General features: G+C 42.4%; 1 protein-coding gene across 1 annotated transcript in view; it reads right to left on the reverse strand.

Moving 5' to 3' along the window:
• vipr1b (vasoactive intestinal peptide receptor 1b) overlaps nt 1–22,624 on the reverse strand; it is a 119,553-nt gene extending 96,929 nt beyond the window's left edge. Inside the window, exon 1 of the mRNA XM_079490019.1 lies at nt 22,348–22,624. Within this exon, the coding sequence (XP_079346145.1) occupies nt 22,348–22,398 (51 nt within the window). The 5' untranslated portion in view covers nt 22,399–22,624. The remainder of the gene's footprint in view (nt 1–22,347) is intronic.
• Nucleotides 22,625–24,265: the final 1,641 nt, after the last annotated feature.

Below are 24,265 nucleotides of genomic sequence, written 5' to 3' on the forward strand. Positions count from 1 at the left end.
AAACTTAATATTTCGAAAACCAAATGTCTTGTTATTTGCTCAAACCATGCTCAGAGAAAGGAACACAGATTAAGTGTTTCTTTGGACGGAGCTCACATTGAACAAGTTAAGGAGGCCAGATTGCTGGGAGTTACAATAGATGAAAGACTTTCTTGGGCCACTCACATTAATAACATAGTAAAAAGAATGAGCAGAAGTATTTCAATCATAAGGAGGAGTGCCTATTTTTGAGTGGTGTAAACCACTCCTACAACTGGCTTTTGTGTGCAGAAAAAATGAGCATGGTTGCTATGTTCAAAATAATTTCTGACGTAATTAAATCACACCCGGGTGAACTGGATGACCGTAGCAACCATGCTCATTTTTTCTGCACAAAAAAAGCCAGTTGTGAAATCACATCCGGGTGTGATTTCATTACGTCAGACCACAGCTGATCATGCTATATAAAACCTTACACCACTCAGTTCACACGGGTGTGATTTTTTAACTAACTCAACCACGAAGCAAGTTATACAATCACTCGTCTTGTCACATCTTGACTATTGCCCAGCAATCTGGTCGAATGCATCAAAACAAGAACTAAATCAAATCCAGCTGACCCAAAATAGAGCTGCGAGACTCTCTTAGCTCTACATTGCTCATTTAGGACCGGGCATTGAAATAATGCATAATGAATAATTGTCATGGATGAGGGTAGATGAGAGAAATTAAATGAAATGAAATGATTACTATATTTACCCAGGGTATCTGGGCTAAGCTCAAGAACTTGTTTCCAGCCAGGCCCGGCTCATAGAACATTTCATCGTAGTGGTTCAATGCCTTGTTCAAGGGCACTTCAGCGGTGGTAATTTTAACGTGTCGGACCGCTGATTCGAACTGGCGACCTTCCGGTATCAAGACCGCTCCGCAATCCGTTCGGCCACCGCTGCCACTAAAGAGACTAGCTTGTAGTTTCATTCTGTTTTTTAAAAACATCTATACATCACATAAACCTGCCTATCTGTCATCTCAGCTGTTGCTTGCAAGTGATAGTCACAACTACGGCACCAGGCAAGCTATGAGAGGTGCTTTCACCCAGTTTAACCCAAGCTATGAGAGGTGCTTTCACCCAGCAGCTTAAACCCAAAACTGATGCTTTGAAAAAAACGGTTATGTATAGTTCAATCGCTTACTGGAATAGACTTCCAAAACATTTAACATTAATCACCAGCAAAGTTGGTTTTAAGAAAAGACTGAGAAGAGATGTGTTGAGGAAAGAGATCGTGTTAGATTGTGTCTAATGTGTGTCGGTTTTAACTATTTTTGTCATGAGTTATGTCTGGTCATTTATTTTCTATTTTCCTTTGATCTATATATTTTTTATTTTTGTTTAAATTCATTTTTGTGTGTGTTTTTTTTTTCACTCATGGATATGAAGCATCGACTGAAGGTGGAAATGTACAAATATACCCAAAGAGTAACAAAATAAGCGTTAGAAACGAGCCAAACAACCCAGAGACTACATTTCCGGGTAGGTGGGTGGCTGCCCGTCGCACAACAGAAACTGAACGTTAATTACGTTTATTTTAATTTTATTGATATTTAATGTTTCGTGGTTAGTACGAGTCGAGTCACCACCAGTTGAGCTTACGTCAACGAGGAATCTCAGGAACGCAATGTGTTGACAGCTGGGCATGACGTATATTAGCAGCGACATTGCCTTCATATGTAGTTTCAAGGCTTTTGCGGCCACATTAATTCCATTTTCTCCAGAAACTGGCTGTATCAAATATGAATGGGACATCATTAACGACGCACAGCCACACCCCTGACAGAAAGGCCGGGGTGGTCGGTTTATTTTTCAAACACAGTTCTTATATGAAGCGACCTAAAATCCCCCTATGGAGATTACAATGCAAATAAAAAAAATACATGAACCTGGGGACTGACGCCCTCTACTGAAAGTGACGTCAGACTTCGGTGCTCTATTGATTTTGTATGTACTGTACTTTAAGGTATATTTTTAATGCATATAACTTTCGCAATTTAAGATAATAGTTTTTGTCCTTGGTATGTACATATGTGACTAAATTTGACTGAGGGACTGCCATTGGATTTTTTTGAATTTTCGTTTTTCATGTCATATGAAAGCAGGGAATCATAGCTTCAAATTTACATATTGGTTGTTCAGTTTGGCCCACCAGTTTTGGAGATATGGATTATAGAGTAATGTCTTGCAGAAAACAGCGAGTTGAGAAAACAGGCTTGAAAGGTTCACTTCTGTGGTCTAACATTACACCTAGCTACATGTTTAAGCATTTATTTCATATTTACATGTCGATTTCAGCTCTGACACTTATTTCAGACATGCTCTAGTATGTGGAGAGTCTGCCTGTGCTATAAACTCATTTAAAAAAATTATATATATATATATATAGTTTTTCTCCTCTGGTGGAATTTGCGCGATGGCAGTCTCTCAGTCAAATCTGGTCACATATGTGCATACTGTACAGGCTATTTGCTCTTTAATTGTAATCTGACCCCAGGAAGAATAGTCTCTGCTGAGGCAGTGACTAATGGGGATCTAAAATAAACATAAACATAAACCCCCCAACGGGCAGTCGGGCACCGTTCTAGTACAGTATAACAACATAACAACCCCCCCCCAACGGGCACTGTTCTAGTACAGTATAACAAGCCAAGAGCACTCGTCATTTAACTAAGCCCCAACTCGGTCAATTCTGAAGCAATTAAAAAAAATTCTAAGATCTATATAACCGTAAATCTGTGAAATCTCTCTATCAAACAATATCAAGCAAAAATCAAACGTATCAATCACGTATTTGATAGACAGTCACACATGACACAGTCACACATGTTACTAATTATGGAGAATATATTATTGCAATCTGTTGTTAATTTCCTATGCAATTGTTTTAACTAAAGTGTGTAATTTGAGCACATGGCATCGTGTGGCACGATGCCATGGTCTTCTTTGAAATCTTCTTATGTAGACACAATTTACACAAGGAATTGACAATCTTACTTCTGCTGATTATAGGAGACTTAGAATGACAGAGATTCATGGAGAGTTAGGAGAGGAGACCTCTGAATGTTGTGTCTTTGTGATTCATGGAGAGTTAGGAGAGGAGACCTCTGAATGTTGTGCCTTTGTGAGTAATAAGAGGATAGAGACTGAACCGCAGCGACAGCCCCCCCCACCCCCCCCCCCCCCCCATCCTCCGCTATTCATTTCAGTGGAAATTGCTCAGTGGCATTTTGAAGCACCCGGAAGAACCGTCTACTTCCGCATTTTTTTCAATTTGGGCACCAAAATTTGGTGAGAAAGACACTTTCCCCAATGGTGCGTGGACAAGATAGACATTTTAGGGAAAGCGTAAGGGCCGATTCATACTCCTATTTCACCGCTGTAGTGCCGAAATGATTTCGGCTCGTCAGAAATTTTCAGTAGCACCGAAGAGCCGACTTTAGGACGGTACCCGCCGCCCCCGAAACTCAAATGATGTCACATTGTAGGCTCTACAGACTTTTATTCGGCTCTAAAAATAGGAGTATGAATCGCACCTAACAACACGCCCACGGCCACACCTCCAGGCACAAATAACGCAGTCGGCATAATGAATAGCGGGGTAGTGCAGCCCTAAGATAGGGCCCTAAGACTAAAACTAAATTTGCTTGACAAAATCAATACTGGTGTTTGGGCACTCCCATGAGCTACCATGAGCCACCGGCGGGCACTCCATCATGATACCGTCTACCATCTGCACGCTGTTATTGAAGAAAACCCCCCATACCCTGAAGTAATAGTAAAGCCACTGCCCGGGAGGCAAGGTAGCTTTTTACAGCATCTGCTCAGAGGAAGACTGACAGATTGGGAACTTAACCCATTCTGGGCGGGAACCCCTTTTGGTGTTTTAAGCATTCTGTTCTACTTTAGCTATTGAAAAATAGCAGATCTACAAGCTCATAGCACGCCACCGAGTGGCGCGCTACGAGCTTGTAGGTCTGCTATTTTTGAAAAATCTATATCTATATATACTCAAAGATTTGAGGCACATTTTCACGATTTTTCAAAAAATAGCAGACCTACAAGTTCGTAGCGCGCCACTCGGTGGCGCGCTATGAGCTTGTAGATCTGCTATTTTTCAATAGCTAAATTATAACATAATGTTTAAAACACCAAAAGGGGTTCCCGCCCAAAACGGGTTAAGTCAGACCCTTTGGTAACCTTATTTTTAATGAGCATGAAAGTATCCTTTGAGCAAAGTAAAGATGAGCCCTTAGTAGAGGATTTACAGTGCAGGAACTAGGGTGGGGAGGGAGCGAAATGTGTTCCCTTTGTGTTCCAAACAGACTGTCATGTGCCTTGATACAGTCAACCGACTGTATCAAGGCACTGCCTCAGTGCCAATTGCTTTATCTGTTTGAATACATGAGCGAAAACTAATTACAAACTCTGCAGCAAAACATTAAACAACAGCCTAAGAGTATGCAGTGCCAAATGTTGTTGACACTAATATGATAATGTGCTGCCAAATTAAAATGTACAAATGTTGAACTTTATGGTTGAACTTGAACCCGTAAATGGTTCTGAAATTAGATGAAATCCACATCACTCTTTGGAGAAAAGCAAACCGTTGGCAAAAGAACTAAAGTTTCCAAATGCTGCATAAATTCTACAAATAAATAAATGGATTTTCTCATCAGGGGGAAAACAGACATGATAATGGAATGTGTAGACGAGCCTGGCTGTAGGCTGAGAGCTTCTTCATTACATAGTTCTGTTATATTATGCATTGTGAATGCGGCCAGAATACACAGGAGGGAAAACCCAGTTACAACAAAACAATCGTGAGATGGAGTTCAGAGGATGGAGCGCATCTGATAAGCAGTGGTGAAAAAAGTTGCATGTTTCCATATGTGGAAATAATTTGAAGTGCATCGCACCGACCCAAATTAATCCATTTTGACCTGAGATCAGATTCTAAAAATGACATTTGAAAATGACAGTTTTCTGAAAAAGCTATGTTTATGTCAGTCATTCTTCGATTTTTCAAAAATAGCAGACCTACAAGCTCGTAGCGCGCCACTCGGTGGCGCGCTATGAGCTTGTAGATCTGCTATTTTTCAATAGCTAAAGCATAACATAATGCTAACACCAAAAGGGGTGAACTTGAATTTATATAGCGCCTTTCAAGAAACCCAAGGACGCTTTACAATACAGAAAAAATAAACAACAAACTAATTGCCAAAAGCCTGAGGCCTCATTCACACGTATCAAACACCGATCAAAGAAATGTTTGGTCGTTTTTTTATTTTTTTTAGGCCACCACAATGCTTTTCCAATAGGAGTCGCATGGTTTGACCAAACATTTGTGTTCGATTGCTGATTGCTGGTGGTGTTCTGCCTCTCCCCCCGTCAAACAAAAATGTTTGGTCAAACCATGTGACTCCCATTGGAAAAGCATTGTGGTGGCCTAGAAAAACCAAAAAACGACCAAACATTTGTTTGATACGTGTGAATGAGGCCTCAGGCCTCATACACACGTACAGAACAAATGTTCTGTGCTCTGCCTGTGTTTGATGGCCGCCTGAATGCTTTTCCAATGGGAGTCACATTATAGTTTCTTTTCAAAATCTTTTTATTCAGGTTTTTGACAGTAGCCCAGGGGCAAGTATTAAACATATAAAATATAAAATATAAATATAAATATAAAAATAAAACTCAATCCCCTATCCCACCCTCCCCCCACCCACAATCCCAAGGATAGTCGGAAAAACAGTCTGGAGGAAATAAAATAAATATATATATATATATACACACACACACACACACACACACACACACACATACACAAAATACATGCATACATAATTACAAAAAATTAAAATGCAGATTTTTCATAGCAGAGCAGATTTTGTTTCTGTTGTGGTTTGGCGTTGGCCGAGGCATAGGCACGGCACACTATGCAGTTTGTGTGTTGTGGTAGAATGTCATAAACGGGCCCCAGGTCTTGTAAAACTTTTTCTCAGAGCCGGCAATTGAAAACCTTAACATCTCCAACTCGAGACAGGACATTATATCACGAAGCCACTGACGGAGCACGGGCGGGGCAGCATCCTTCCATTTGAGCAGAATGGCACGCCTAAGTCACATTATAGTTTGACCAAACATTTGTGTTTGATGGCTGTGTTCTGCCCCCCTCCCCTCCATCAAACACAAATGTTTGGTCAAACCATGTGACTTCCATTGGAAAAGCATTCTGGCGGCCATCAAACACAAGGCAGAGCACAGAACATTTGTTCTTTACGTGTGTATGAGGCCTCAGGCTTCACATGTCTCAGTGCAGACTTGAAAGACTGGAAAGACTACAGACTGGATGGGATTATGGGACGGGTCATCTAAGCATGCATTCATTGTGTTAAAGTATTTAATCTAATTAATTTCACAAGTTAACTCAGTTAACCCATTTTGGACTGAGGTCGATTAAAAGAAAAGGCTTCTAAATCCTAATTTTTTTCTGAAAAACCTATGTTTCTATGTCAGTGATGCTCAACCTTTTTCATGTCAAGGACCCCCAGAATTATCTCTATTGGGCCACAGACCCCCCATCTCAAAATATGTAGTTCCAGGGACGCCCCAGAAGCAAATATTTTAGTTAAAAATGTTCGCTCTGAAATATATATATATATATATATATATATATATATATATATATATATATATATATATATATATATATATATATATATATATTCAACGATTTTTCAAAAATAGCAGACCTACAAGCTCGTATCGCGGCACTCGGTGCCGCGCTATGAGCTTGTAGATCTACTATTTTTCAATAGCTAAAGTATAACATAATGCTTTAAAAACACCGACAGGGGTTCCCGCCCAGAATGGGTTAACTCAGTTATTTTGACAGCCCTAGTTCAAATACGTGGCCTATTTAAGCAGACCGATGTTCACGCTTATACGCTCAGACCACAAATGACAGCTCATCAGAGGCAGTGAACAAACTCCCTCCACTCCTTCAGCTTCCTCCCTCCGTAGTAGTAGCATTATATTTTGTAGCGTCTTCAATTGTCAACATGTCACTCAATGTGGGTTCATGTAATAAGATCATGTTGTTTAATATCTGTGTATATCTTCAGATTCTCCCTTATGAGGGGGTTCATATAAGGCAATCCTATGAGGGGTTCATATACTGTATATCTATTGTTTATTATGTCCATGTCATAACTGTGTATTCTGCTTCAGGGGGCGTTTGTGTCGTGAGCGTCAGAGTCAAGTCTGTGTCATGCTTGCAAAGATGTGTTCTGGTTCATGATGGGAGCAGTACGCCACCATCTAGGCATACATGTCTTTCTTTTCCATCTACACGAGTGTGTCTCCTTGACTGACATGTCATCTACTGTACACATCATGGACACAACTCAACCCCACCAGGAAGACAGCAGTGTATCAACTTGACAAATGCACATAAAACCATGAATGCAACACACTCTCCATATGCCACACGCACGCACGCACGCATGCACGAGTTTAAACAATGCATGGATACCTGCCAGCTTTGATGGTTTGTTAGCACAGATCTCATCATGACAGTTGCCTGGCTGGTTGCTGCCTTAAGTGTTTAACGACTGTTTGACATTTGACAGCTTTGCTGCTCTTGGAGACCAGTGTGAGTCACTGTACACCATAGACCAGTGTGAGTACAACTTACTACACCACAGCCTACTAATCAAACAAAGAAGAGCAGGGAAATCTGAGGAGGGACAATGGAAATAAAGGAGGACATGTCATGAGTGCAAGTGGTGGGAAAAAAAAGTACTACATTTTTGAGTGGTGCAACCACTCCAAGGAACAGCTTTGTCCCTATGTCCCAACCTATGTCCTAATGTGACTATGTCCGTTTAAAGTACCAGTAGGGACAAAAGTGGCACTGTTGTGCCAGAAACAGAGAGAGAGAGAGAGATAGTGTTGCACTGTTGCCTGCTAATGAGAGAGAGAGAGAGAGAGAGCGAGAGAGGAGTTGCACCACTCAGTTCACACAGGTGTGATTTTTTTACGTAGGCCTAAGTAAAAGTATCAATATTGTAATGTAGAAATATTGGTATCAAAATGTACTTAAAGTACCAAAAGTAGAAAGTACTCTATTATACTGTATTATGTAGAAATGTATGTTATTATGTAATTATGTTAATGTGTGTTTTGTAATTATAATTAAATCTACAAAGTAACTAGTAACTAAATGTATAGTAAAAGTACAATGTTCGGGTCCGAGATGTAGTGGAGTAGAAGTAAAAGTAATGGAAATGATTTACTTTGCACCACTGGTTATAGAACGCAATGAGTTTATGTCTCTTCCACACTTCACTGGAGAGAGACTGTGCCTGTAATCAGTGTTTACCGCGGTCCATCTGCAGATAAACCTGTCGATTTAACCAACCCATTTTAGGCGGGAACCCCTTTTGATGTTTTAAAGCATTATGTTATACCTTAGCTATTGAAAAATAGCAGATCTACAAGAACTTGTAGGTCTGCTATTTTTTAAAAATCGTGAAAATGTGCCTCAAATCTTTGAATATATATTATTACAGAGTGAACATTTAAACTCAAATCTTTGCTTCTGGGGAGGTCCCTGGAACAACATATTTTCAGATAGGGGTCGGCGGCTGATTTCATATAATGTTTGGGGTCCGTGACATGAAATATTGATTACCACTGATATAGAAACATGACGTTTTTCAGGAAAAAAAAATAATAATAAAAATGACATAGAAACCATGTATATGTATATAAAAATGTAGAAGACATTTTTTTAAATTTCGACGCCAGGCCTAAATGGGTTAAGACAAATTCAGGTAACTGTGTTTGGCTCGTACTAAGAAAAGCATTCTGTGCATCTTAAGTATCTTTCGACAAAATCCACACAAATGTATTGGTTTGAGGCAGTTTCTGGACTTTATTATCACACATCCTTGATACTATTCCTATCTCTCCCATCTGCATTGTGTTAACCCATTCTGGGCGGGAAGTGGGAACCCCTTTTGGTGTTAGCATTATGTTATGCTTTAGCTATTGAAAAATAGCAGATCTACAAGCTCATAGCGCGCCACCGAGTGGCGCGCTACGAGCTTGTAGGTCTGCTATTTTTTAAAAATCGAAGAACGACTGACATAGAAACATAGCTTTTTCAGAAAACTGTCAGGATGTAGAAGACATTTTTAGAATCTGATCTCAAGTCAAAATGGGTTAACAAATAAATACCGGTAACTGAATCACAGAGTACAGACGTGCAGCTCCGTCTATGGTGCATTTATGGTGCGTGGTGTGATCTACTTTTTGGGGGGATTTTCTGCACACGTATACATGTTGACACTAAGAAGCCTAAGCAGATATACTGATAAAGCATGTCAAGCTGTGCTATTGTAAGGGCAGCTGGCAGCCGACTGCAGAGCTGATGTATTGAGAATACACTGTCAAACATTTAAATATTTTCCACACCAACGCCTACAACAAACACAGAAGATATGTCAACAAAAGATGCCCCAGATTGCTACAGCTTTGCTGTGTAGGAATGTCTGATAGTCTAGCTACTGTAGCATCTGATAGAGACTAGAGACGAAAAAGAAAGAAATATAAAACTAGAAAAGGTGCCGCTCGGGGCACAGATCTCCACCAAGATAATAGCGTTAGTGATGTTTGGACAAAAAAAACGAGAGAGAAAGAAAAGAAAAAAAAACGAGAAAAAAGATAAAGAAAAAAAAGTGTAGGAGTAAAATATGAAAAAATCAAACAGATCTGTGTTGATCACAAGACTATAGTGATAGTGTATACCGATTTTCGTGATGGATATAATCTGTACGAGTAATATGCAGAAATGTGTTCAGCAAAAATTGGCCTCATGATGATGGCGCTATAACAGGCAGATGTGGAAAATGGCCTGTTATAGGCTTATAGCGCCACCATGAGACTGATTTGAAAAAATGTAAGTGGCATTTCTTCCTCTGCCTAGGGGGAATGTGCATGCATAATGTCACGGAAATCGCACGCCGTGTTCATTTTGTTCAAATGGACCAATCCTGCAAACTTTGGAAGGCAATCTTAGCCAATGTGGATGGAATATGGGGAAGCGGACAGGTCCGCGTTGATCACATGACTATAGAGATAGCTTATACCGATTTGCGTGATGTATGGATAAAATGTCTACAAGCAATATAAAGAAATGTGTTTTGCAAAAATCTGCCTCATGGTGGCGCTATAACAGGACGCTGTGGAGAGATTGGGGCAGAGCCGCAGAGGTTCGTCGTTGGCATCCAGGGAGTGTGAGTGTTTGTCATCGACCGGGCCAACAGTGCCGGTGATCAAAGTCAAAGTCAAAGTCGTACGATTAGTCACAGACGTTACCGCAGTGAAATTTGTTCTCCGCATTTGACCCATCTCTTGGAGCGGTGAGCCGCAGCGTGCGCCGCGCTCGGGAATCATTAGTTGATTAGGAGATTAGCTGTACTAGACGGACGGACGGACGGACACACACACGGACAGAGTGCAAAACATACCGGTACTCTCCACATGCCTTCGACCTGGTGGAGACAAATATATATATATATATATATATATATATATATATATATATATATATATATAACCAGTAATACACCTTAAAGGCGATATAGCGACCGCTAGGGCAGAGACAATCTACCGGAATAATGTCAAGAATGGGTGAAATTAATTCAGTAATTAATTAATATCAATTAAACTCTGTCTCAGCGATATTGTCAGGGAGTTGTCTTGGTGTAAATAAACTGTCTCAGAAATTTGGAATATTTGGACGGCAGTAACATTAGTGTTTTCTCTCAAACCACCGCGATCAGGGGGCGGCGGTGGTCGCCAGTTCGAACCCGGGCTCCCCCAGAGTTAGTGTCGAAGTGTCCTTGAGCAAGACACTGAACCCCTAATTGCTCCTGATGTGCTGGTTGGTACCTTGCATGGTTTCCACCGCCATCAGTGTATGAATGTGTGTGAATGGGTGAATGTAATGCACATCTATGTAAAGCGCCCAAGGCGCTATATAAATGCACCATTTACCATTTAAATGGCTGGGAATGTCCCTGGCAGTCAAAAGGGCCAAAGCGATCTTTATAATCGTTCACAGCATGTGAATATTGCCCGAGTAAAATACATATTTAATACTACACTTTGTATATTACCATACGATATGAAGAACCTATCATCAGTCCAACAGTAAAATATATGCCTGGCATCGGACTACATAACATGCTGCTATTTAAATTACATTTGAGCCTTTTCATAAGCCTGCAAGGTCGTCGAGGCTATGGAAAGTGCTACAGGCCAAATAACTATCTTCAATAGAGACCCTGCATGCAGAATTTTGTAGGTCCATAATAAACATTCAAAGACCAACCAACTCTTGCAGGGCAGAATTAGGCCGTTACCCATTAATTATTAACATTAGAAAAATAACACTAAAATCTTGTTTGCACCTTAAATCAAGCTCTCAACCCATTTTGGGCGGGAACCCCTTTTGGTGTTAGCATTATGTTATGCTTTAGCTATTGAAAAATAGCAGATCTACAAGCTCATAGCGCGCCACCGAGTGGCGCGCTACGAGCTTGTAGGTCTGCTATTTTTGAAAAATCGAAGAACGACTGACATAGAAACACAGCTTTTTCAGAAAAGTGTCAGGATGTAGAAGACATTTTTAGAATCTGATCTCAGGTCAAAATGGGTTAATACACCCTGAGATTCCAGGCCTTGCAATCCCAGGAGATGAAACCTCAAAAGAGTCCCTTCTGGTTCTGGGACCTATTGATCAGCTACCAGCCAACAGTGTCCATGTGTCTCAACCTCAGACCAGCACTGCTTTACAACCACTACTTAGAGTCAACCAAATTAGTAAACTAAAACTAATAAAATATACCTATCTGGAACATTGGACCAATCAAACCAAAACTCAAAACAAATTTTGCTATCTGGCCCTAAAACATGAATATAAACCTGTCAGCCTACTGTCTGTCCCTCCATACAAAATATAAAATAAAGGCGAAAGCCACAAAAAAAAAATCATAAAAAAAAGGCATATACAGATCCTGACCAAAATACAGAATGAGTGACCACAGACTGGCCATAGAGAAAGGACGACAAAAGAAGTCCTATCTACCTCCAGATCCAGAACAAGTTTTTCAGGGTGAATGTATTAAGAAGATTCAGCTATGTAACAATATACAGAGAGTAAGGAACAGGCCTTCTTGCCTATTCCGCCAGCCCCTCCGGGCGCAAGCCTCCCCAACGCCAATCCCAGACCGTTCTTATAGCCCACTATAACAGAGACTCTATACTAAATGGTCATATAAGGATCTTCGCTAAAGATAAGGGCGACACACAAATAGTTACACAAGTACACATTCGCTGACATAGTGATGGTAAGCATGGAGAAGTCAGGTCAGCTGTTGGCTTGACAGCTGCAGTTGGAGTCAGAATGAGTACATTGATGCTGTGAAAACTAGTATTGACTGTAGATTGATAAATCATACTATAATTGACCAAATGTATGTCTGTCTGAATGTCACAAACACTTCCGTAGCTCCTCACTGCCTGCACCAATCACTCCCACTTTTCACACAGGCATTGCGTGCGCGCACACACACACGCACGCACGCACGCACGCACGCACGCACGCACGCACGCACGCACCAGTAATAGCCAAATTCCAGCTCCATGTCCCACTATATCGCACCAACAGGGGGCAGTTCTCCATCAATTAGAAGTTTAGTCAATTAAATACCAGAGTGGGTAATTATGGTAGTCTGTGTTTTCCTATGTTGTTTATTGTTTTTCCTCTTAGCATTTTTAGTATTCGTTTACTGCGTGTACAGCACTTTGCTTCAAGGCCGTTGTTTTAAATGTGCTAAAGTGGATTGGACTGGATAGATTTGTCAACTGGAAACATGCCAAACTCTGAGTAATGTCCGCTTAGTAAAACTGAACCTGATATAGCGCATGTAATTATTGTAATATTAATGACCTTGTCTCCATGGTCGTTATAAAAAAAACATTTATGTAGTTCAGAATCTGTCAACAATGTAAGCGTATCCTTATGAATATCTTATTGGGTTTTTCATCCCATGTGCTTAACCCATTTTGGGCGGGAACCCCTTTTGGTGTTAGCATTAAGTTATGCTTTAGCTATGGAAAAATAGCAGATCTACAAGCTCGTAGCGCGCCACCGAGTGGCGCGCTACGAGCTTGTAGGTCTGCTATTTTTGAAAAATCGAAGAACGACTGACAGAAACATAGCTTTTTCAGAAAACTGTCAGGATGTAGAAGACATTTTTAGCGACTGACATAGAAACATAAACATAGAAACATAGAAACATTTTTAGCGACTGACATAGAAACATAGCGTTTTCAGAAAACTGTCAGGATGTAGAAGACATTTTTAGAATCTGATCTCAGGTCAAAATGGGATAATTGCCATTTTACTGTGTACTGCTTAAGTAAATGACTGAAGTTGTTTATTGACTGTTTTAACGGAAGGCAAATGACTATTATCTTAACACGATGTGTGCATTGGGAGCACAGGAAAGTTATGACTCAACATATTGCATCCACTTTGATGTTTTGAGTGATGAACTAAAATGATGGACGGGTATTTGCTAAAAGCATTTCAGCAGCAATAAGTGATGCAATAGAACCATGGCTGTTCTCTACCTAATAAGACAGACGTTCCAAGAGAGTGAAAACAGGTCCTGTACGTGTGAAAAGGATCCTAGTTTTCCCACAATCACCACAAGAACAAAAGCTTCAACACCGTTCAAAACCGTGTGCCAGTATATGCATGAATGACTGAACGTCAGCTCCCATGGAAATCTCACAAAAAGCTGAAAAGGCTCTATAATATGAATAATTCATACAGTAATGGACCTTTTCACTTTTGTGCATACATGCCGGTATTTTCACCCTGTGTGTGTGTGTGTGTCTCTGTCGGTCTGTCCGTCTTGGCGTTACATAATAATGGCTCGGCATCCCAACAACTCTACCCAAACCACACCAATGCGACTAGTCGCAACAAAACAGTTTTAGGGACATGCCACACCAATGCGACTAGTCGCAACTCCTTGCAACAAAACAGTTTTAGGGACATGTCACACCAATGCAACTAGTCGCAACAAAACCGTTTTAGGGACATGCCACACCAATGCGACTAGTCGCAACAAAACAGTTTTAGGGACATGCCACACCAATGCGACTAGTCGCAACAAAACAGTTTTAGGGACATGCCACACCAATGCGACTAGTCGCAACTCCTTGCAACAAAACAGTTTTAGGGACATGCCACACCAATGCGACTAGTCGCAACTCCTTGCAACAAAACAGTTTTAGGGACATGTCACACCAATGCGACTAGTCGCAACTCCTTGCAACAAAACAGTTTTAGGGACATGTCACACCAATGCGACTAGTCGCAACTCCTTGCAACAAAACAGTTTTAGGGACATGCCACACCAATGCGACTAGTCGCAACTCCTTGCAACAAAACAGTTTTAGGGACATGCCACACCAATGAGACTAGTCGCAACTCCTTGCAACAACACAGTTTTAGGGACATGTCACACCAATGCGACTAGTCGCAACTCCTTGGAACAAAACAGTTTTAGGGACATGCCACACCAATGCAACTGCCATTGGGGATAATGGTTGCATGCAACTATACATGCAACTACATGTAACTACTCGCAACCGATTGGTGGTTGCAAAGAACTGCATGGCGAATCATTGGTGCAGTTTGGGCCTTAGGTAGGCCTACTTGGTGGTACCTTGAAGTTCATGTGAGGCCAAGCATGGCTGAGGCAATTTATCGTCTTTTTTAATAGCCACAATTTGTTAAATGTTAAACATCGACTAAAAAAGGTCATCTCCTGTGGTCAGCACCTCCCCACTACTGGTGTGCACTCCTACCTTTTTGTTTGTCCTTTTTTTTTTAATAAATGTTAAACATTGCCATCATCGTCTAGTTTGAGACAATTGTTCCAACTGATCTCAAAGTAGATCGCTCGGTCAGTCAGAGTACTTCCTTAGCATAGAGCAAGACAGCTGCTCGCTTTCTGCGCCATCTCACAACGCCACGACGCACGGACCGCCTCACGGAACCTAGCGCCTCCTCACAACGCCACGACGCACGGACCGCCTCACGGAACCTAGCACCTCCTCACAACGCCACGACGCACCGACCGCCTCACGGAACCTAGCGCCTCCTCACAACGCCACGACGCACGGACCGCCTCACGGAACCTAGCGCCTCCTCACAACGCCACGACGCACGGACCGCCTCACGGAACCTAGCGCCTCCTCACAACGCCACGACGCACGGACCGCCTCACGGAACCTAGCGCCTCCTCACAACGCCACGACGCACGGACCGCCTCACGGAACCTAGCGCCTCCTCACAACGCCACGACGCACGGACCGCCTCACGGAACCTAGCACCTCCTCACAACGCCACGACGCACCGACCGCCTCACGGAACCTAGCGCCTCCTCACAACGCCACGACGCACGGACCGCCTCACGGAACCTAGCGCCTCCTCACAACGCCACGACGCACGGACCGCCTCACGGAACCTAGCGCCTCCTCACAACGCCACGACGCATGGACCGCCTCACGGAACCTAGCGCCTCCTCACAACGCCACGACGCACGGACCGCCTCACGGAACCTAGCGCCTCCTCACAACGCCACGACGCATGGACCGCCTCACGGAACCTAGCGCCTCCTCACAACGCCACGACGCACGGACCGCCTCACGGAACCTAGCGCCTCCTCACAACGCCACGACGCACGGACCGCCTCACGGAACCTAGCGCCTCCTCACAACGCCACGACGCATGGACCGCCTCACGGAACCTAGCGCCTCCTCACAACGCCACGACGCACAGACCGCCTCACGGAACCTAGCGCCTCCTCACAACGCCACGACGCACGGACCGCCTCACGGAACCTATAGCGCCGCACAGCCCTGTCCTCCACCCTCAATCTGCCCTGCATTACACACGCCAAACATTCTAACAATCATCTTAATTAAATTAATTTACGTAAAAAAAAAAAAAACATCTCCAAAGTTAAAAGAAAATATCTTGAGTAAATGTACTTTACACCACCGCTGAATAGTGAGGGGAAATAGTTTGTTAGAGCGGACGTAGAATACGCACATAGTTTGTTCACATAAAAGCTTGCACAAATATCTGTCACAAGAATGTACAGTGAGTTCCATTGAGCTAAAATGTAGCCTACAACGTTGCCATAGTGAAAAGGATGTAATGATCCATTGTCCCACTGGGCGGTCGCACGTGCACGCACGCACGCACGCACGCACGCACACACACACACTACAAGCTCACAACACGTAGCGCCGCATTGTGAGCTTGTAGATCTGTTATCATTTTCTCTAGTTTGGGTCACGGGGAGAGAAAAATAGAGAAATGTAGCCTATATCACATCTTCGAGAGAGAGAGAGAGAGAGAGAGAGAGAGAGAGAGAGAGACACAGACAGACAGACAGACAGACAGACAGACAGACAGACAGACAGACAGACAGACAGACACCATAATGTTATAAAGGCTACCATTTCTTGTGTCACAATGAAGAAAAAATGCTTACGGTTACGGTATTTTGTTTCTTCCTAAAACATAGTAATGTAATTCCATGCCAACATTGTTCTGAACTGTTATTAGTTCTACAGTGCATGGAGGGTGTCCCATATTTAGTGGTGATCATGTCTGGTCATAGCTCGTTCACGTCAGCAGATGTTGTTTCAGGAAGGGGGCGGAGCTATGTTATTATCCCATTTTGACCTGAGATCAGATTCTAAAAATTCTTCTAAACAGTTTTCTGAAAAAGCTACGTATGTTTCTATGTCAGTCGTTCTTCGATTTTTCAAAAATAGCAGACCTACAAGCTCGTAGCGCGCCACTCGGTGGCGCGCTATGAGCTTGTAGATCTGCTATTTTTCAATAGCTAAAGCATAACATAATGCTAACACCAAAAGGGGTTCCCGCCCAAAATGGGTTAATTCAATAAAGATCATTACATGTCCATCCGATTGTTTGTGAAATCTCACTTGTATGAAACAGTGACAACAAACAGTTAGAATGATGAAAATAAAAAATAAATACAAATATCACAAAGTGTGTCAGGGTGTGGGATTCAATCTGCCGTCGCAATAAGACCAAAAAAACAGCGGATTCACCTGTTGTCACTGTATTAAATAGACTAAATCAACCGTTATCAGGACGTTGGAATATGGCCAATATGGCCATACTGGCATACTAGACATTGTGGTGTCACGTGTGATCTTATGTGTGTCTGTCCAGGTGTGAACGTTGGGAACAGCATAGCCAGACATGACCATGTATGTTAACTTGTGACAGATGGTTTTCTAACAAATCTTAGCGCTCCGTTGAACTGATCAATGAATAGCTGTAGAAACAAGTCAATGATGTTGGTATAGTCACACCATGAAACACAAACTCTTCTGGGAAGTCTGACAAATGCAGAATAGCAAATATATCGAGGCTACGTACCATTTGAATTGGTGCAGCTAGCTTAAAGGACCACTTCACCACTTTTCAACATCTCTTCATATAATTGGTCCTCACTAATGTTCATGATAAAACACCACCATTTTTTCCTACTCAGTCTGTGTCTCATAGGAGGGCTTTGGGCAGTTCGGACACCCGTCCACCAGTGACATCATCATTAGGCAGATTATTTTTTAAACAAGATTTGTTTTAAAATATATTTAGATTTGTATTATCGTGAGAACGATGGCTTCAACTTTTGCATTGCAACTTTTCAGGAAAAGAAAGCCTGCCGTTTCTATTAGCTTGGATTCACCATCGATGATGTCACTGGTGGACGGGTTTCTGAACTGCCCACAGCCTTCCTATGAGACACAGACTGAGTAGGAAATAATTGTGGTATTTTATCATGAACATTAGTGAGGACCAATTATAGGAAGAGAAGTTGAAAAGTGGTGAAGTGGTCCTTTAACAGATAGGACCTACGGCAGGTGGTGCTGTTTTATGCTCTGCACAGAGTTATGCAGCAATGAACAAGTCCACTTTGCTCGATATGTGCATGGACGGCTCCAGGGGGGTGCAAGGGGGAATCAAACAGGTGAATAAAATCAAGATGAATTTTTATTCATGCAGGACTCGACACGTCATCATCACGCATCATGTACTGTGCCACTCATTGCTTATAAATTCATGGTCCTCCACCATCCCAACCTCCTACTTCCTCCTCCAGTCTCACCAGTGGCGGTTAGAATGTTCCACGGGCCCTGAGGCCAGATCGACAGCCCGGGGCAAGGCCTTCCTTGGCTTCAACACTAACTCTGGGGGAGGGTTCGAACTGGCGACCTTGTGGTTACCATCCGGAAACTCTACCCCTGAGCCACCGCCGCCCCCATGTCTGTCAGCTCCCGAGACTTTTCCACCACCCCGAGTCTCGCCATAACCTTGGGATCTTCATCGATTCCACATCTCATTTCGTTTCAATAAATTATCAAACTTAAGTAGGTGTGGTCTCTTATTTGGTCTCTCTTAATTACTTCGTTTTTACTTTTGAAAATGACTCTACCGCTATCTGTATCCATCTTGCAGTTCTTATAGAGCAGGGGTTCTCAACGTTTTTGGCCGGGGACCCCCGGAAATGCTTTGGCAATGTCTCGGGACCCCCGCCCCGCCCCCTCCCGACCCCCAATATAGATTGACTGCTACAATAACCTTAAACCATTTTGGGCGGGAACCTCTTTTGGTGTTTTAAGCATTGTTATAATTTAGCTATTGAAAAATAGCAGATCTACAAGCTCATAGCGCGCCACCGAGTGGCGCGCTACGAGCTTGTAGGTCTGCTATTTTTGAAAAAACGTGAAAATAAAATTTAAAATTCTTTTTTTTTTTTTTTTTTAAATAATTTGGGGACCCCCTAAAATAATTTGGCGACCCCCCGAGGGGTCGCGACCCACGGGTTGAGAACCCCTGCTATAGAGGTGCTGCTATGACAACTGGATTTCCCTCACAGGATGAATCCATCACTGTATTTTCAGGGACTGTTTCACAGTCTGCAGTTCAGTAGCACTCTGCTTCATTCCATTTTTGAGGGTCTTTTTCTGCCAAACATATGCTCGTCCTAATTTATTTTTCCGCCGAACCTCACGCCGACCGCTCGGAGTGGCGGTTCTTGTATTCTTGGAATTTATTTTACTGAGGATATAAGGTTAGAAATTAGTTTAGGGTTTAAGCATAGTTTTACTGAGGTTTAGGAATAGGGTAATGTTTTGTCACCGTTTTACTGAGGTTATGTTTAGGAATACCAGGCAGAGACTGTGTTTGAACCCTGTACTGTACAGATAGTATACTTTTTGCAGATTATGTGGTCCTGTGGTCCTGATGGCACCATCGGTCCAAGACCTTCAGTTCTCACTGGACCAGATCAGTCGAGTGTATGGGATGAGGATCAACATCTCCAAATCTGAGGCCATGCGGTTCTCAGTTGGAAACCAATGGATTGTGCAGTCCAAGTAGAGAAGGAGACATTACCCAAGGTGAAGGAGTTTAAGTATCTCGGGGTCTTGTTCATGAGTGAGGGGAGGACGGAGGAGGAGATCAGCCAGAGAATCGGAGCGGCAGGGGCGGTATTGCAGTCGCTGTACCGCACTGCATGTTGTGATGTAAAGAGAGCTGAGCCAGAAGGCAAAGCTCTCTGTCCACCGAGCAATCCACCCGCTTCAAATGTGATCAACCGATAATCACCGTAGGTTACTTATCAAGCCGATCTTATCGACCTACTGCATGTAGTCTGGGAGCCTACTGGCTGCGATTGGCATTGATAAAACGAAAACCCGGAAAACGACCGGATTAAGGTTGGCGAACATGCGTTAAGGTTGGGACCGCGTTGCTACGTGCTTGCGGTTGTTTAGGTGAGGGTATGAGGAGGCTTGTCGTTTCTCAGTAAGCAGTAGACCAAAACGACCGGATTAAGGTTGGCGAACATGTGTTAAGGTTGATACGTGCTTGCGGTTATGTTTAGGTGAGGGTATGTGGAGGCTTGTTCTCAGTATGCTCCCAGCATGTGCAGTAGACCGATAAGATTGGCTTGATAAGTAACCTACTGGGAATTATCGGTTGATTTTCACTCGAATCCGCTGAGCAATCTTCGTTCCTATTCTCACCGCTATGGTCATGAAGTGTGGGTCATGACCGAAAGAATAAGGTTGCGAATACAAGCGGCCGAAATGAGTTTTCTCCGACGGGTGGCTGGGATCCCCCAGGAGGAAGTTACTAATGTTGGAGTCTGGAGCTATCTAGTGGGGCAGTTGCCCCTGCGACCCGATTACGGATAAGCGGTTGAAGATGGATGGATGGACTGGAGTATACTGTACAGTAAACTGACAGGAAATGGGGAAGAGTGATGGGGAGTGACACGCAGCAAAGGTCATCGGGATCAGGATTTGAACCCGCAACACGCTGTCAGGCTGCATCAGCAAGGTGCCCGGACCACTACCCCAGCCGCTCAGGCTACATTCACACAATGGCGTAATCTATCTTCTACAGATGGATGGACAGACGGACGTAGATGGACAGACGGACGGACGGAACTATGACAAAAAGGCAGTGGATAGTGGATACCCTTTTTTTAATTAGTTTGTTCCAGTGAATGGAAATCTTAATGCTACAAATGACATTCTATGGCATTGGCGCGCTACCAATTTTTGTAGAAGATGGCTATTTCCTCTTTCTGAATGACAAATACTCATCATGCCCCCCACGCTCCCTCCCTCCCATACAGACTAGTCTGTTGAGATGAACGAGCCATTAACCCAAACACATTTGGAATCAATTAAAAGGCCAAATGTGAGCCAGTCCTAATCTCCCAAAATTAAAAGTCTGACCTCATTATTGGAAAGTTTGGCAACCCTGTTCGGCAATTAGGCCTGGCTTGCATTCCAGGTTAATTATTTGCAAGAACTTTGCTGTAGCTGTTCACAGTGTTTACAGTGAGTCATATTGAAGCCTCGTGGGTTCACTAGTAATACATGCGAGACATGAATAATTCATTTGACAGTGTATGAGCTACACGGAGACGGAACGGACATCATATTAATTCCTGGCACCTCAAATGCACCTGAACATTTCTGCTGACAGCTGAAATTAAGTGATAACACGATTGACTGATTTGTTATTGAATTTTTCTGGACTGGCAGGGTTAGCAATGCCTAGTTGAGGATATTTGGCATACTGGATAGGACCTTTGTGCAAATTATGTAATAAGAAGAAGTGAATCAATGAAAAAAAATACTGAAAAGGCATAGGAAATGAATGAATATTAAGCAAAATAAAAAAATAAATAGAACACACTATGCCGATGTGTGGAACGCTATTCAAGCCACACACACACACACACACACACACACACACACACACACACACACACACACACACACACACACACACACACACACACACACACACACACACACACACACACACACACACACACACACACACACACACACACACACACACACAGCTGTTGACAACAAAACAAATTGACCCAGTTGACTGATATTAGTTTTTAAAATATTTTTTCTAGCTCTAAATCATTTTAACACAAAATCCCCAATTCATACCAGCTCTCTCTCCATTTCAAACATCATGTGCATAATCAGGCAGTATTTTTCTTCCCTATATGAATTATTTGTCCAGTTATATCAAAACACTTCTGTAGCATTAAAACTAGATTTGGGTTGGTTTTATGAGCATTTCCTTCCATACCTCCACAAATTACAATAGGTAGGATCTACTGTAGGACATGTCATATGGACCAACAGAATACAGTGAATTTTGATTCAGAATAACTTGCCTTATGAAATATTGAAATCAATTTAGACATGTTTTAGATGTGTGGTTTCTAAGAGATCTGTTATCACCACAACATTTATTTCCATGCACTTTCTATCACTATATCAACATAATTGATCATGGATTGTTGTAGCCTACCTACTTGATTAATTAATTAGTTTTACTTTGGTGTAAATAGTTTATTTTTAAAAAAACAGTCTGATTGGATTGCATGGTCTCCTAATCCAACAATTTCGGAAAAAATACATTTAGATTTCAGTTCCAAACGAGCTGCTCATTTGTTCAAGCAAAACATCAACATGTAACGCCTAGATTGCTATAAAAACACAGCCGTTTGTTATTTGTTTTTGTTTTTTACTCGAATTCTCGAAAGCAACAGTTAAGGATAGCTACTTACCAGATATGCGTAAAATACCACCAGAAAAAACATTCGTGAAGCAGACATCATTTAAGTTGCAGGGTCAGTTTCCACGGGTACAGTCAGTCGGGAAGATGTACTCTTAACCAAACTACACGCTTAAAGAAAATTCAGGAAACTAAACTTATTGCATGCGCAAATTGCAGCAATCACAGCACATGTGTAGGACGCTATGCAGACGTGTGTGCATCGCAGCACTCACTCGCTCCACGCTCGCTGCTGCTGCATGGTGCATCCGTGCATCTCTGACACTGTGCGTCTTTGGAATTGTATCCGCCCATCCCTCATTACGCATTCCGGAGAGCTTGTATATGGTGGCGTGATGGTCCGCAGGCGCGACAGTTTATGAGCAGTTCGTGGCCGCCTCAAAGGTTTCTTCGGGCTGAGCTCAGGATGGCAAGAACAGAATATTCTTAATAGTGGAAAATGACTATAGAAGAACGTGTTACCACATTTGTCAGTATAGCTGGAGGTGATTGAAAAACACTGTACTTTTGCTCAAAGGTATATGCAACACTAAGTGGCCTACACACACACACACACACACACACACACACACACACACACACACACACACACACACACACACACACACACACACACACACACACACACATTTTGTAGCCTATACTTATTAAGTGAAAGTATCAAATAAATAGTCTGTAACAAGGACAAGTTCAATATTCAAATTGACTTCAGAATAAGTAGGCTACAAAAGTATTGGCATCAAAATAAATCCAAAATGAAAAGTACTCATCATTATTCAGAATCATTTCACATGCTTTCAAATGTATAAAATATATAAAAATCCTTTGAAAATAACCGATCTACAAGCTCACAATGCGTCGCCTTGACTATTTACAAATTTACTAAGTAGGCTATTATATATAGGTCTGAAGTGGTTTTGTAATAATACAAATCTAGTAGGCCTAACTTAGACTAAAGTTTTCAAATAATTGGAGTAAAAGTACACAATTTGCCATTACGATGTGGAGTAGAAGTAACATTATTGAAAATTGGAAATACCGTACTCCAGTAAAGTACCTGAAAACTGTACTTCTAAGTACAGTACTTGAGTACTTTACACCAGGCACCGTAGGCCAGTGGTTCCCAAAGTGGGGTCCGGGGACCCCCAGGGGTACTTGAGGGAGTTCCAGGGGGGACCCAGTTAAATGATCATTTGGAACCAAATGGACCCGTCCCTTATGGGTCTGTAACTCAGAGAGTGTACAAATGGAACCAAAATTTGGTTCCATTTGTACACTCTCAGAGTTAAATTAACATTGATTTTACAATATAAATTGGGGTCTCAGAGATAGAAATCCCATTAAATGGGTGTCCATAGCCTAAAGCATAACAAATTAGGGGTGAAAATGGTTGAAAATCACTGCTAGAGCCGTAAAGATCCTCTGTTATGGGGGTCCTTGGCATACCTTTTCAAATGGGGGTCCGCAGGCTAATTAGTTTCAATTTGGGGGTCCTTGACATGAAAAAGTTTGGGAACCACTGCCGTAGGCCATAAGAATAAAGTCATGTCACAGTCATGAAGTCAAAGGTGTTTCCCTTTAATTAAACTAGCCTATAAACAGGGAAGAGACAGGATTCAAATCTCATTAAAAAAAATTATCTGGATCTTGTCAGTGAGCAGTGGCGTGCACAGATAGACACTAGGGGGTGCTAGAGCACCCCCTGCCCTTTTGGCAATGTGCCCTTTTGAAAAAAAAAAATCAAAAATAGCAGACCTACAAGCTCATAGCGCGCCACTCGGTGGCGCGCTATGAGCTTGTAGATCTGCTATTTTTCAATAGCTAAAGCATAACATAATGCTAACACCAAAAGGGGTTCCCGCCCAAAATGGATTAAGGCAACCGGCCGGTTCCACGCGCTGCACAAGGTG

The sequence above is a fragment of the Electrona antarctica genome (genome assembly GCF_951216825.1).
Source record: "Electrona antarctica genome assembly, chromosome: 20".
Classification (NCBI taxonomy): domain Eukaryota; kingdom Metazoa; phylum Chordata; class Actinopteri; order Myctophiformes; family Myctophidae; genus Electrona; species Electrona antarctica.